Raw genomic sequence first — 15476 nt, forward strand, 5'->3', positions numbered from 1 at the left:
CACTGCAAGGCGGATGGCTGCCTTTCTAGATTACGACACTATCGGCTTGTCAGTGTTTACAGTGCTACTTTGTATTGTGCTGAACGAGATTGGCATCTGTTCAATTTGTCTGGCACAATGGAACGTGGAGCCGCACCCCAGATTCTCTTGTTTGTATGCCCTGTCTGTTCAACAGACTTAACCCATACTGTATAAATTTGTAGTCCTTTATGTCAAAGAAAAGCAGCAACTCTTATATCAGAAACTTAAAATTTGACAATTTTCTTGTAGAAGTATCTCAAACCATAAACCATTTAACAAGAGAAACATGAGCAGTAGTGAATCGTCAGCATAGCAATGAATACTGTGCTTTAATGTATAAATACAGATTCTGCATGGGTTAGACTGGCATAGACTGTAGAAAACATGGATGTAGTCTCAATGAACTCATCCATTGGTTTCTGAAGAGGGATGGTGAAGCCCAAAAATGGTGGCAGCCATATTGGAAATGCTGACTCCTTGGGAATACTCTAGAAACTGGCTAACAGGTAGAGTTGAGGCCAGAGCCTAGCCGCCTGTTAGATGCACTGTCCTTTCAGTCGAATCAGCCACGCCCTGAACAATGCCAAATAATGGGCAGCCCCTTATTAAAAATTCATGATTAAAAAAAAAGCACACCATACAGTTGTTAAAAATTAAGAAATGTGGTATAGAGAACAAAACAGGGTTTTTTTTCTATGTTTTGAACCAGTCTGTAAACATGCTTATTTCTGCTGTTAAAATGGAATTTAAATATGGGTAAAAAATTACCTTTTTGGCTTTTGGAGACAGCCTTCAATCTCAGATTCAGATTCAGATTCAAAATACTTTATTAGTCCAAGAAGGGCAATTAATTTTTTCAGTCAACCTGTCCATAGTACAAAATATACAGTAAGGGAAATAAATACCTTGTCATGACATCAGCAACTACCACAACCAGTGACCATACAGCAGAGCGGGATTGGCTGCATTTTTAAAGATCTGAATTTGCTTGAGCACAACTTGTTTGCTTAAATCTTTTTGTGAGTTTTTTGGTATCTGGTAAAAAAAAAAAAGTGGATCAAAAAGATGACACACTAGCTAGTTACACATCTTTTATTCACTGAAGTTACTGTCACAATTAACTTTTTTTGTTTTTGTCGTAATTTTTTCAGATTGACTCCAAAGATTGGCTTCCCTTGGAGTGAGATAAGGAACATTTCCTTCAGCGATAAGAAGTTCATCATCAAGCCCATTGACAAAAAGTCTCCGGTGAGTAATAAGTGATATAAAATCTGAGAAAACTCCCTCTTCTCTTTAGAGTCTCCTTTTCTTTTAAATTATCTAGTTAAGAGTTCTAGATTCAAGCTCTATGTGAAAATAAAGCTTCAGTGTTTGCATGTACTTCAGCAATGTGTTTCTATTTTACCTGCAGCATCATGTTTCTCTGTAGCAAAGAGGAGCACCATTACTCATTTTCTCTGTAGTAACTAGAACACAGAGTAGCCAGGGTGTCTTTGCAGGGGATGCTATTAATGGTGAAGTCACTAAGGAAAGTAAGTGTTGTATACCTTATCTGTACAGGCCAGGCTGTTTACCTTTCATTATAAGTGATATACTCTTTATAGGGCTGTGTGTAGCAGTAATCAGTATTAAAAGTTCCCAGCACCTGCTCAGAGCCACTGCAAGTGTCTTTGTTCTTTATCAGTAAGAGCACAATGGACAGACGGCTAACACCAACCCTTCGCTCAGCCTCCTTTTTTTCGATTCTCCTCTCCTTCTTAATCCTCACATTTGTTTCTTCCGGATATTTCAGGACTTTGTGTTTTATGCACCGAGGCTGCGCATTAACAAGCGCATCCTGCAGCTGTGCATGGGCAACCACGAACTGTACATGCGGCGCCGCAAGCCTGACACGATTGAGGTGCAGCAGATGAAGGCTCAGGCCCGGGAGGAGAAGCAACAGAAACAGCTGGAAAAGTACGTAAATGTTTCACACCAAGATCATTCATGACTGAAAACATTACAAGAGTGCTCATTAATAAACACTAGGGTTGCAAAGGGGTGGAACATTTTTGGTAAATTTCCATGGTAAGTTCAGTTGGGAATTTTGGAAATATTCTAAATTGGCATTTATGGGAATTAACTGGGAATTTAATGGAAAGGTATCATATCCAAGCACAAATATTTGTTTTGTTATAAGCAGACATCCATCCAAAAAAATACAATTAAAACAGATTTATTTGTAAGTAGAACTTTATCAAGTGTTAAATATGTTATTAAACAATCAATTCTCTCATTGAAGAACAAAATCATGAATATTGAGTTAAATATTACTCATCCCCCCGACCCAACCTATTCAAAAATTGACAAAAATGCAATCCCAACAAAGTCCCATTCAAAATGTTAAATGAAAAGTGCATGTAGGGGGTGTGTTCTCAATAGCCCTGCAGTAAGCAGTGTGCTGTGTGCTATGTGCATGTGATTGAGGAATAGCAGAGATATTCAACTGTACTTGCATGAAATCTGGTTGTTTTAGTCAGGATTATGCTAAAATATATTTTTCCCAACTTTATTTAAGTTCCCTATTAAGAGCCAACCTACAATTTAGTATATTCTTGGTTTATTCACGTTAATTCCCATGGATTGTTTCCAACTTTTTTTTTGCAATTTTGCAACCCTAATAAACACTATCCCTTTGAATACATAATGAAATATCTAAAATAGAAAATATTAGCAATGCAAAATTATCTGTTCTGATATTTGTGTTATTTGAAATAACAGTTTAGGAAGTGGTTATTAGATGAAATAGTTTGCCTCAGATGGGCATTTTATGGTTCTGGAAGCATAAAAGAACATACAAACAGGACCGTCGATACAATATGTTGCTCTATGATGCTTTCATGGTTTTCTACATGAAGTAGATGAAGGCCAGCAGAGCACTGAAGTATAGTCTGACCTCATTTCTGTCATCATAATCATGTTATCAAACCGCAGACTCATTTGAAGTGAAACCACCATTCACTGGGTATTATCACAGCATTCCTCTTCAAGTATGTGAAAGGTGCTTCCTGTATCGGCTGAACTGAAAGTGAATGGATGTTGACCTCTGTGTCAGCTCAAGCTCCAGCTGCCAGCTCTCTGTCGGCTCTGGACAGCTGTTCAAACACAGTGATGTAACGGCCACAGACAGCACAGTGAATACCAGCAGGAGAGCCATTAGATCATCAGGCCTCAGCGGACGGAGTGTGATGGTTCAAAACACACAGAAGCTCATAGTGGTCAGCGTCTGTGAGAGAAGGTGGGCTGAAGGCCAAACACAGCTACAGGGTGGTTTGGATGAGTCCCTCAAGAGTGCTAGTTTAAACTCTGAAGGGGGTAAGTCACTATAAAAAGGCAGAGATGTATCAGAAATGTTTGGTTGCCCTTTCCTTACATTTAACATTAAACATTTACATATGTTTTTTTTTTTGAATACATGTAGTAATAATAATAATAATAACAATAATAATAATAATAATAATAATTTTATTTGTAGAGCACTTTTCAAAAAACAGGTTACAAAGTGCTTTACATGGGCAGAAAAATAAAACATGCAGATCATAAAAACACACAAGTCAAGATAAGAAATAAAACATATTTTAAAAGACATACAATTCCCCTAAAATAACTCTAAAGGAATAAAATTATTTAAAAAAAAATCCTAATACGGTTAAAAATAAAATAAAGTCAAATAAAATTCAGATAAAATCCAAGAAGGCTCTTTGATAAAATTATGTTTTAAGAAGGGATTTAAAAGAGCTCACTGACTCAGCAATGAGTATGCTGTGGATACCAGTGCAAATCCAAAGCTCATTATTGAACTAATGACTGACCAATCGATGCAATTGATTCTTTCAGACATGAGGATGGTTTTAAGTTTGTGATTTGACACTTTATTGACTAAACAGTTCAACAGAAACATAACTGACTCATTGGGAAGTAATGAAATAATCAATAGTTGCTCCCATAAAACATCCACACCAGAAATAGGCTTTGTGTTACCTGAAAATCTTTGTTTATGAATCAGATGATCGGTCAGAGGGAAATTATTCTGTGACTTATTTGGAAATAAATAAATAGTTTAGAAAACATTGACAAAATCACCTCTCAAATGTACAGTAATAATTTTTCTGATTTTATTAAGTTATCTGGGGTAGTAAGGTTGTGCTTTTAGGAAGAAATAATAAATGTATACTCCAATCAGCCATAAGATCATGACCACTGACTGGTTCAGTGAATAACATAGAATTCTCTTAACAGTGACACTAGAGTGATAAAAGCATAAAAAAAACTTTGACCAAGGCCAAATTGTGATCGTAAGACGACGGGCATTTAAACATTTTCACTTCCTGAGGGGTGTTTCAAGTTTGCTGTGGTCAGTGCTGATCAAAAGTGGCACCAAAGGATGGAAAACTGGTGAACCAGGGACAGGCTCATCGATGCACATTGATGGAGAGTGAAGGCTGGCGCATGTGGTAGAGCGACTTGAGCTCAAATCACTGAAAAGAGATCATGCTGGTTCTGAACAAGAGATGCAGGAAAACACAGTTCATCGCAATCAGGATGCTAATGCTGACCCCTGTCTACACTTTAGACTGCCTGGGATGGGCACGTAACATCAGAATTGGACTATGGAGCAATGGAAGAACGTGGCCTAGAGAAAACATAACCATGTTGACTGAATTCAATTCAGAACTCACTTCAAATCAGCATTAGTGGGATGTGCTGGACAACCAAGTCCAGTGCATGGAAGCCCCGCCTCTTAACTTAGAGGACTTAATGAATCTGTTGCTAACATCTTGGTGTCAGATACCACCACTACATATAATTATTATACCATGTATAATAATTTATATCCATCCATCCATCCATCCATCCCTTTTCATCTGCTTATTCAAAATCGTGTCACGGTGGCAGTGTTCTAAGCAAATCAACCCAGATATCTGTCTCCCCAGCAGCATTTTCGACCTCATCCTGAGGAATCCCGAAGTGCTCCCGGGCCAGATGGGATATGTAGTCCCTCCGACAAGTTCTGGGTTTGCCCCAAGGCCTTCATGCAGGCGGTTGCGTCTGGAATGCCTCCAAACACAGGTGTCCTGGAGGCATCCTTATCAAATGCCCGAACCATCTCAGCTCTGCCTCAAGCTCACTTCTAATGTCCAAGCTCCTGACCCTATCTCTAAAGCTGAGCCCAGTCATCCTCTGAAGGAAGCTCATTTCAGCCACCTGTATCCGGGGTCTTATTCATGCTTTCGTTTCGTACATACATTATAGATCAAAACCTCTAAAAAATATACATCCTTCATGATATCTCCAATAAGATCTTAATCAAGTTTAAAACAAAGACTGCCTGTGTTGCTAAATGCTTGTACACACGTTGCGATTTCAAACTGGGATCCTTGCCCTGCCTTTGGTCAACACTGTGAATAGCTTTAGTTAGAATTCAGTGTACTTTTTGTTTCCACGTCTGGCACAGAGATGATTCATGTTTTTTGAGCAGCGAGAGTAGAGCTGCTTTTTCAACTGTGTGCTGAATCTGTGTGTGTTTGTGTACAAATGCTTCTGTGGGCTCCCCCGACGGTTGTTTGCCAGCGGTAACTACAGCGTGTATCAAACACTGTCAGCCCTCTTTGTTGACTCACGGGCGGCGTTCCTTTATCTGCAGGGCCCATCTGGAGAACGAGAGGAAGAAAAGGGAGGCCATCGAGAGAGAGAAGGATCAGATGGAGCAGGAGAAGCAGGACCTGATGATGAGGCTCTTACATTTCGAGGAGAAGACCAAGAAGGCAGAGAAAGGTGAGGAGAGTGTGTTTGTGGGCGTGTGAAAAGTCAAGCAGGTGGGTGAGAGGCAAGCAAACAGGTTCTGTGCACATATGTGTCTTGTTTTGTAAACACTGGATGGTGAGAGCTGGTGGGGGTTTTAAATATAAGCTGAAACATGTCAGCTTCTGTGAGGAAATGTGAGTTTATGCATGAAGCTCTATGATCGCTTTAAAACAAATTGGACTATACTTGATTGGTGTCCAAATATATCACCAAAAACAGGTTGTGTTGAAGTTAATAGCACTTCTAATTATAGTTTTACCTGTGTGTGCTTGTTACTGTCTTGCCTAAAGGCTAAAACAAGAAAACAAAATCTGAGTTTTCTTTCAAGTTTGACCTCAAAAAACGTCTTTTGTTGACATAAGTACATTTCTTAAGCTTCAGATTAATGAGATCATTACATGACTTTAGAATCACCTTTTGAGCAAAACCATGAAATTGGACAGGCTTTTTTTTTGCCACTGACAGATGAGTTAGGAAAATGTTCCTAGAGTGGGAGAAACAATGTCCTCCTCTTCTTCTTCTACATTTATTTGGTAATGATCAGTGGTGGACAGTAAAAGAGTAAATTTACTTGAGTACAGTACTTAAGGACGTTTTTTGAGTATCTGTACTTTACTTGAGTATTATTTTTTGGGGGATACTTATTACTTTCACTCCACTACATTCAGATAACAATTATTGTACTTTTTACTCCACTACATTTCTATCAGCGCTCTAGTTACTCACTACTTTTGTTTTGAAGTCAGTTCATGCATTTCCTTCTCTTCTCTGAAATCTGATCCCTAAGACAGTAAAATGTGTTTGTGTAGTTCTGTTTATCTCAGTGGTTTAGCCGTACCTGTATATCGTGCGTCTCCACAGTTGAACGTGGAGCAAACACAGAGCAAATTTCACTCTGATCAGGCAGTTCATTTAGAGGTGGTAATGATGGTTATAACTCTCCACCTGAGCTCCCATGGTCATATCTTCAGTCTGTGTTAGAGGTTTTTGAAATGAAGAATGATACGTATCGTTTGAAATGTTCTCCCTGTTTCCCACTCTGCTCAAACGTACAAACATTCACTGTCCAACCTGAGAAAGCGTGTTGAGCTACGTAACATTTGTTTCATTCCAGATGAACATTTCAAACTAAGTTGTCTGTGCTTGGAGTAACTTAGTTTCTGTTTTTATTCCATGGTATAGTTTTTAGAGATTTCAAGTAATGGTTTCTAAATAAACATAATGTAACAGAATGTACTCCTATGTATTCTTGACTGCCATCATGCTTTGTGAAAATACATGTTTTGAGATTTTTTAAGAAGTACTTTGAATACTTAAGTATTTTTAAAGGCAAGTACTTCAGTACTTCAATCTGACCTAAGTAATGAAGGTGTTTACTTTGTCCACCACTGGTAACGATGCAGTTGAAGGAGTCTAATGCAGAAACACTGGTTATCACAAATTTTCAGTGGAGAGCATAGACTGTATGAAATATGGACGTATTATCCGTGATGTCACCCATCTGTTCCTAAGAGCTGTTTTGAAGCAAATCGACGGCAGCAGCCATATTGGTAATGCGGAACTCAACTAGGCAGAGTGTGACGTAGTGTGAGTCTCTTAGCCAATGGCTGTGTGTTCCCGACCGGGAGTCACGTCAGTCATGTCCTTATTTGGGCAAAACTCATAATCTTAATATCTTCTTAACCGTCACGTTAGAAAAAAAATCACCCCCCGTACAGTGTGTGCCATTAGAGAGATTAGCGTTGTAGGGCCAGCCGTTTTTTGAACCAGGCTGTAAACATGTTTATTAATGCTGCAAAGATCGTCTTTTTCCCATTCATATCTATGTGGTTTCCGGTGTTTCTGCAGCCAGCCTCAAGCGGATTTTCGATGTATTACAGTTTATATCACTTCCGCATTGGCCTCATAATTTTAGACCGGAGGTTGCCGCTTGGCGGAGAGCAAGAGGTGTCTCAGAGAGAAGACCTCCCATGGCTTTATCCTGTTGGCTGACTCTGCTGTTTGTTTATTTCAGCTTAAAATTACGTGTGAGCTGCTGCTGGCTAAAGGATAACACTCCATTTAAGTCCTTTATCCGGTCCACTTTGACACGTTCAGCATTGCATTAAGTCACTGAATAGAGCAGACCCCATGAAACTTACATTTATTAGATAGTTGTTTCTTTTAAGTGAAGTTTGAAACACAGGGCCCTTTAGCGATAGAGACAGCATACTCACACAGATCCTTGAATCTGTGTTGTACTGGGAGTATTTAATGTCGTGTCTGAAAAAGATCTATGCCAGCAGCCTAGCATTTGTCTCATATGTTTTCCCTCCCTACCTCCTTGATATCAGACCTGCAGGAGCAGTTCCAGAGATCCATGATGCTGGATAAGGAGCGGAGGAAAGCCGAGGAGGAGGCAGCTCGTCTCGAGGGAGAGCGCCAGGCCGCCCTGCTGGCCAAAGAGGAGCTTGCTCGCCATGCTGAAGACCAGCAGAAGAGTCAGGAGCAGCTGGTCAGTACTTTGAGAAAACACAGAACACTGTGCGGCAAGAACCTTATTCCAGGTTCTCATGAGTCACTCAGAAGGCTTTGTTCAGCTCTGCAGCAGGCAGGTTGCAAGGAGGTGTATTGAGTACTGAGTGAATACCTTAGCTCCAGACAAAACTGCTGGACTGCTTTAGACTAACTGCACCCTTCACATAGAGTTACTCATTGGTGGACCACCCATAAGACTGTGAGGTGCTCAGTCTTTCACTTTAACAGCCTGGACTATAAATCTGTATTTACCACACAGCCACAAACACCTGCTGTGACACCCTACATCCCTAAACCTTATTAAGAGGCTTGTGCAGTGGATTAAGTCACATCCGCTGACTGTGACTGAAAAAAGACATGCAGACGTCCCGTTAGAACGTGTTCACTTATTGATAATGGGACACTGAGTGACCAGTGTTCCAGCTGAACACCTCTCACATCACTTCAGGGTGAAGTGCTCTGCTGTTTGGAGCCTGTTCAGTGGCTTCACAGACACACACAGGACAGCTACAGCAAGTGTAGTGTTTAACACTGAGCCTCTGGTTAGTTCAGTGTGGTGAAAGACAAGCTGTCCACATTGTTATGACGGTGAGAAGGAATGTTCCACAACAGCCAGAGTCTGAATTCATCAGGAGGCTCCACTCAAAGCTTCTTTCTACCTGGAGTTTTTTTGTCCATTTTTCTAACTGGAGCTCTTAGATTAAATAAATTATAAAGGATACGATTGTGAAAGCCTTTAGGATAGAGTTCTTTTATTAAAACACATTTCAATCAACCCTTTGCAGAAAGTATTTTGGCTCATCCAAGTGATGTTCTCTCTCCCTCCCTCTCTCTCTCTCTCTCTCTCTCTCTCTCTCTCTCTCTCTCTCTCTCTCTCTCTCTCTCTCTCTCTCTCTCTCTCTCTCTCTCTCTCTCTCTCTCTCTCTCTCTCTCTCTCTCTCTCTCTCTCTCTCTCTCTCTCTCTGTGTGTGTGCGCATGTGTGTAGGATTGGGGTGAAATATGTCACACAGTTGCAAAGAAACAATTAGTATTTGACACTTCTGACCCCTTTTAGCCTCCACCTTGACTGCCGGATCAAATTGACCCACAAACAGTACTATAATCTATAAATGCAAGGGGGGTTGCAAATATGTGAAATCAACCATTTTCATTTTATATTTTCATTTCACCTATTAAGCTAAGCAGAAGAAGTTTCATATCGAAAAAATACTTTGAACATTTTTTTTTCCAACTTTAAAAAGGGTCAATTTGACCTGCAACATAACAGGAGGGTTAAGTACATTTGAGTACAAAGCTGTATTACAAAGACATTTGACTAGATTTAATTAAGTAAAAGGACAAAGAAAAAATAGAAAATAATGAATTAAAAAGAAAATAATGAAGTTAAAATTAAAGATAGCTAAATTAAAAAAGTATATATATATATATATATATATTTAAAAAAAGGATTTTTAAAAAGTGTGTTAGAGGGTTTACAGAGAACTTGGAAAGTGAGCAGCCCCTGTGGGAGCTGCTGCTAATGTTACAAGTTTGAGGTGCTCAGCATAAACAAAGTCTAGGATTCTGTAAGTTCACAGAGTTGTTAACACGAGCAGAAATATCTGCTGAGTTCTGCTCTTCTCCAAAACAAACAAACCTGGTCATAAACGCAAGTAAAAAGACTGACCAAAGCATTTTCCCCTTAAAGAAAGAAAACAGTATCCATCTAAAGCTCTGAGCTAGTGGGTAGGAGCACAGCTTGTGTCTCTCACAACATATGATCCAGACATGATCAAAGGCTGTCGTCTGATTAAAAGTGATGATTCAAAATGAGATCAACTAGTCACAGTGACTTAAAACAGGAAGGAGTAATTATCTGTTAATTAATCTGTTTTTATTTGTGCAGGTAAAAAGTTTATGTGAGCGATTTGTCTTTGTCCAGTTTTTCCAGAAATGTCAGTTAATTCACTCTAAATGAAGAGAAGATAACTTGAATGGTGGTTTACACTCAGTCACAGTAACAGTAGATATGCAAACCAAGGACCTCAGAACTAAATCATGACAAGGATGTTCTGCTGATGGATTTAATAACATGCAATCAGTGCTTCACCTGCAACATGTAGACATCACTCTCCTTCTGACGGAAGCATTTTAGACAGCAGATGTGCCATTTGTAAACAAACAACATAAACAGATGTAAAGTCATTCTGAAAAGATTCTTTACATTTGTCATGACTGAGTCTTTTTGTGCAGTTTCATCCACCCGCTTCCATTTAATCATGTTTTTTGTTTTTTTAAAGCGTTGTTTTTTTCCCTTTCAGGCTGCCGAGCTTGCAGAATTCACATCTAAGATCCATCAACTGGAGGATGAAAAGAGACTGAAGGAGACTGAGGTGGACACATGGCAGCTCAGGGTGAGAGCTTTAATCTGCACAGAGCACCACATTGAGGCTCTTTGAGATAGTTCTGTTATCAGAAGCATTCATTCATATCAGAGCATGAGTTACACCTACAAGGTCTGCATTAAGATCAATTTTGACTCTTTTTCTTTAACCTGAAACTGTTTAGGGATACCAATCATACTTTTTAGGTCCCGATACCGATATCAATGCCTTGGCTTTGGTATCTGCCGATACCAATACTAGCAGATCCGATCCTGGTAACTTCAGGCTTTTCTGACTTGATGGTGAACTGTACCTGGGTTCCAAGTGCTAAACCAGAGGCCGGAATCCCTTAATTTCAAGGATCCGGAACAATTAAATCCAATATCCTGTCTGTTTTTCACACTTTGAATCATTAATAGATGGTTTCTAGCTTCTTTGCAGTAAGCTACAACTGACGTAAACTTACTCGTTTGGGCTCCCATTATATTTTCAGCGTGACTGACATCCATCGAAACATTAGCGCTGCACGTGTTGCAAGTTTCCGGTGGAGTTGTTAGCAAAAGAAGCGTGCACCTAAACTGCAGAGCCTCTGTAGTTATCCTCCATCATGCTCCACCGGGCAAAAATACACAGACTGGCCGGCGCTGATGACGTAGGAGATGCACATGGCTGTTGTAAACACAGAAAAGCATAGAACTGAGATGAATAGATCTGCCATATGGATCGGCACTATATATCGGCCCCTTGTCACCGATCTCCGATCTAGCTTTTTGAGTCCGATCTAGACGATATTCGATACCAGGATTGGATCGATGCATCCCTAGTCTCAATTTCTTTCTGTTCATGAGCTCTAGATTCAAGTACATAAAAAAAGACACAAATGTGGAAAAAAAAACAGGCGGAGAATTTGTGATTTTTTTTGTACTTTTCTGTGAATGTGTATAAAAATATGAAAATACACATGAATACTATTCAATTCAATCAGATTTTAAACCCCAGTTCAGACAGTAATGCTCCCACCCTCCCTGTGATTCTTCTGTTCTCCTTAGGCTAAGGAAGCCCAGGACGATCTGATCAAAACCCAGGAAGAGCTGCACATGGTGATGACAACACCCCTACCCCCACCTCCTCCTCCTCCAGTGTTCGACCACCTGGACGACAACAGCGACAGCGAGGAGAACGCCAGCATGCACAGTGCCGACCTGCAGATGGAAGGCATCAACGACCACCGCAACGAGGAGGATCGCCTCACTGAGGCTGAGAAGAATGAGCGCGTGCAGAAACAGCTGATGGTGAGGACTCTTCTAACTGAAGTAGAAATGAGTGACTTTGTTTCAAGTGGTATGACAAGTATCTGTCCGTGCTACCTTTATGGTGCTTTTGAGATTCTATTCTGTACATTAATGAACTGCTCTTATTGAAAACGTCCAATATAGCAGTACAATGCTAGGCTAGGCTAAGTAACTAGTTTCAAAATCAAATGCATACAGCCTTTTTTCAAAGAGGCTGTCTTCTTGCTCGTCTACACAAAAAGGGTTAAAAGATAAAAGAATGGAATCATGATTAATCAGTAGAAACTGTGATCAATAAACATACAATACTCAATATATGTCTCATTGAAATGCAAAGAAAGCTACTTGCAGCTTGTTGCAACACAGCCCATATCCAGGTTCTTTTGGGGACAGCCAATCAGATTTCAAATGGGGCCCAGGCCATCCAGGCCATGCCCCTACCACCCAGCCAAAAAGGACCTGAGCCCATCCAGCTCATCATGCACGTCAATACACAACATTGTGGACGCAAAACACACGTCCACTTATAAAGCTTTGTTTGCTCTTTGCACAACTTCCGCCACACACCCCAACTTGAGCACAGAAGCCTGTGTTTCTCCTACAATTATGCAAATGAATTGGAGACAATGAATGGCTAACCTGGAGCAACACAAGGGACGTCTTTGTGACAGGCCCAGATGATCAGCATGGTCAGATCTCACCCCATGTTTATGCTTAAACTATTACATGATTGAGTTTATAGTTATGCAGCTCTGTGAGGAGATAGCTGATTCAAAAGATCCATGAGTTAATAACATAGATCTTGTGATTCATAGTAGAGAGACCCACCCCTCTAGAAAAACTGCTGCGAGAACCTGATTCATCTTTTTCACAACATAGAAATGTCCAACTTTCAATGTGCTTATTTTTGAATTTTTTTGTAATGATGTTTCAAAATTATACCTTTACATCGCTAGTTTCTAACTTTATTAACAGTTCTGCTTAAACATCTCTGCTCAATTTTAATATCTGTGGTCACACCATAGACTGTATAAAATATGGACATAGTATCAGTGACGTCACCCATCTGTTTCTGAAGCACTGTTTTGAGGCCAATCATTGGCGGCAGCCATATTGCTGCTGTTGAGTGATTGTGACATAAAGAGGCGGGCTTTGAGCCTCCTAGCCAACAGCTACAGTGTTCCCGCCTGTCAATCAAGTCAGCTGTGCCTCTCATTGGAAGACTCGTAATCCCAATATCTTCAAAATTGCTGCGTTTAAATAAAAAAATTCACCCCCCGTACAGTGTGTGCCGGTCGAGAAATGAGCTATCCAGACTACACTTGTCTTCTGTACCAGGATGTAAACATGTTTATTTCTGCTGTAATGATCGGCTTTTTTGAATTGGTGTGTATGTGGTTTCCGGTACTTTCGGAGCCAGCCTCAAGCGGATCCTTGATAAACTGCAGTTTTTATCACTTCCACATTGGACTCATAATTTTAGACCCGAGGTTGCCGCTTGGGTCACACAGCCACACCTTTTTACACCAACCCCCATTAAAGCCAAAATAAATAAGCAAAGGCACCAGAGTTTGTTTAAACTGTACTGAACAGGTTAGATGAGATGCACCCTTATTTCTCTCTGTGTAACGGCTGCACACCCTTGCTTTAAGGCATTTTCACATTTAGTCCAACATTGGTCTTTATTTTGTGTTCCCTCACCTGTTTATAAACTGTCATAGGAGACAGCTTCTGACACAACCTTTAAACAGCAATACAGTGAAACATAAAACAACAAACTCAACTAGCTGTAGTGTTTTTGGAGGTTTAATACAACACATCCTCTCTTTCCTTCCCTCAGGCTTTGACTTCAGAGCTGGCTCAGGCACGTGACGAGTCCAAGAACACCCCGATGGATTTCCTCCATGGTGATAATGTTCGACAGGGCCGAGACAAGTACAAGACCCTGCGACAGATCCGACAGGGCAACACCAAGCAGAGGATCGACGAGTTCGAGGCCTTATAAGCGGCCTTCAGCCACTCACCCTTTCTGAATGGTCCTTAAATCTCCCTCCTCGGCTGACACACATCCTCACACACACACACACAAACTCATCTCCAACACACATGCCAGTTGCACAATATAAACTGGAGCAGTATAAGCACAGCAAAAGCTTACAGAGAGACGCGCTCCTGTCGTGGGTTTGTCTAGCAGTATGCAGGGCTTTGCAATCCTCTGAACACAACTTAGTGCCAAAACCTTTCTCTTCTTAGTGTTTCACATCTTATTTGTGTATTTGAATGTGTCTAATTTGATCAATTCAGACAAATCATTGTTTTTTTTTTTTATCCAGCGGTGTGATGAAGCAGTGGGACTAGCCAAATTTTATTATTTCATGATGTGCTCAAATAACATGTAATCAAAGCCTCGCTTGTTTTTGACGTCTCTGTTGGAAAAAAAAAAGGACAGTCGTTTAAAGCGACCACTCAGAAAGGGAAAACAGTATAAGCAGAATCATGTTTATTTGTGTTTTCCATTATATTTGAACACTTCTGTTTTTGTTTATTATCGCTATACATTCAAAATCATGCCTAGTTTGATATTTATACTGTATATGGGACATTAAAAAGGGTATTTCATCTTGGTTTGTATATTTTTGCTGTTTTGCTATCTACTTATAATGGAAACATTTGATATGTTCAAAGGTTTTATATATTGACCAAAATAATAGAAGTCTTATATTCCGCTAACTATTACTTTAGATCACTAAATTAAAGAGATATAATTGTAAATTATTATTTTATACTGTAGGAAATATCCAGCTGAACGCCATTCAATCAGTCAAGGAGACGACTTACTTTTTAGGTACTTTGGATTTGTTCTTTTGCAGCGCAGTCCACAGAGTGCTGAGGATTATCTTCACAGGTCTGTGTTGACTGGGACACTTAGGTTTATTATATTCTATTTCTCTGTTCTGTGTCATGTCCATGTTCAGATAAAGACGAGCATTGTGTGCTGCTACCCTCCTAAGTGACCTTTCTCTCTGGCTGTCCCTCTTGGTCCCAGATAGCTGGTCATCATCGTGAGGCAAGGTTCACAGTCACACAAAACGATGGATGTAACTTTGAAAACCTTGAGTTCTTTTAGTGTTAGACCTCAACTGAGGTTAAAGTGAGGATTGAGGTGAAGTTCATAAAGTGTAAAGGGTTTTTATGTTGCAGCTCAGACAGTATGACACCAACCTCTCTCTCCTCTCTGTGGACATGGAGTAGCATCTATCAACACTGTAATGGAAACACACAGCTCTGCTGGCCTTTGTATATGAGCAGGATTTTATAATGTGGTGTTGCACATATTGGCAATAAAGAAAAAGTTCTGATTTCACAATAGTGTGTTTTTTACTTGCATCTCTCTAACACATTACACCTGTTGACATACTTCTGTAGATATGATTGCAA

General features: G+C 40.0%; 1 protein-coding gene across 3 annotated transcripts in view; it reads left to right on the forward strand.

The window, feature by feature from the left end:
• The window catches only part of ezrb (ezrin b), a 49862-nt gene extending 34460 nt beyond the window's left edge, over nucleotides 1–15402 (forward strand). For all 3 annotated transcript variants that reach the window (XM_034699343.1, XM_034699342.1, XM_034699341.1), the window contains exons 8-14: nucleotides 1173–1269; nucleotides 1814–1977; nucleotides 5705–5835; nucleotides 8199–8359; nucleotides 10684–10776; nucleotides 11796–12038; nucleotides 13879–15402. In XM_034699343.1, coding sequence (XP_034555234.1) covers nucleotides 1173–1269; nucleotides 1814–1977; nucleotides 5705–5835; nucleotides 8199–8359; nucleotides 10684–10776; nucleotides 11796–12038; nucleotides 13879–14043 — 1054 coding nt within the window. In that variant the 3' untranslated portion in view covers nucleotides 14044–15402. The remainder of the gene's footprint in view (nucleotides 1–1172; nucleotides 1270–1813; nucleotides 1978–5704; nucleotides 5836–8198; nucleotides 8360–10683; nucleotides 10777–11795; nucleotides 12039–13878) is intronic.
• The last annotated feature ends 74 nt before the right edge of the window (nucleotides 15403–15476 follow it).

The sequence above is a fragment of the Notolabrus celidotus genome, chromosome 13, assembly GCF_009762535.1.
Source record: "Notolabrus celidotus isolate fNotCel1 chromosome 13, fNotCel1.pri, whole genome shotgun sequence".
Taxonomy (NCBI): domain Eukaryota; kingdom Metazoa; phylum Chordata; class Actinopteri; order Labriformes; family Labridae; genus Notolabrus; species Notolabrus celidotus.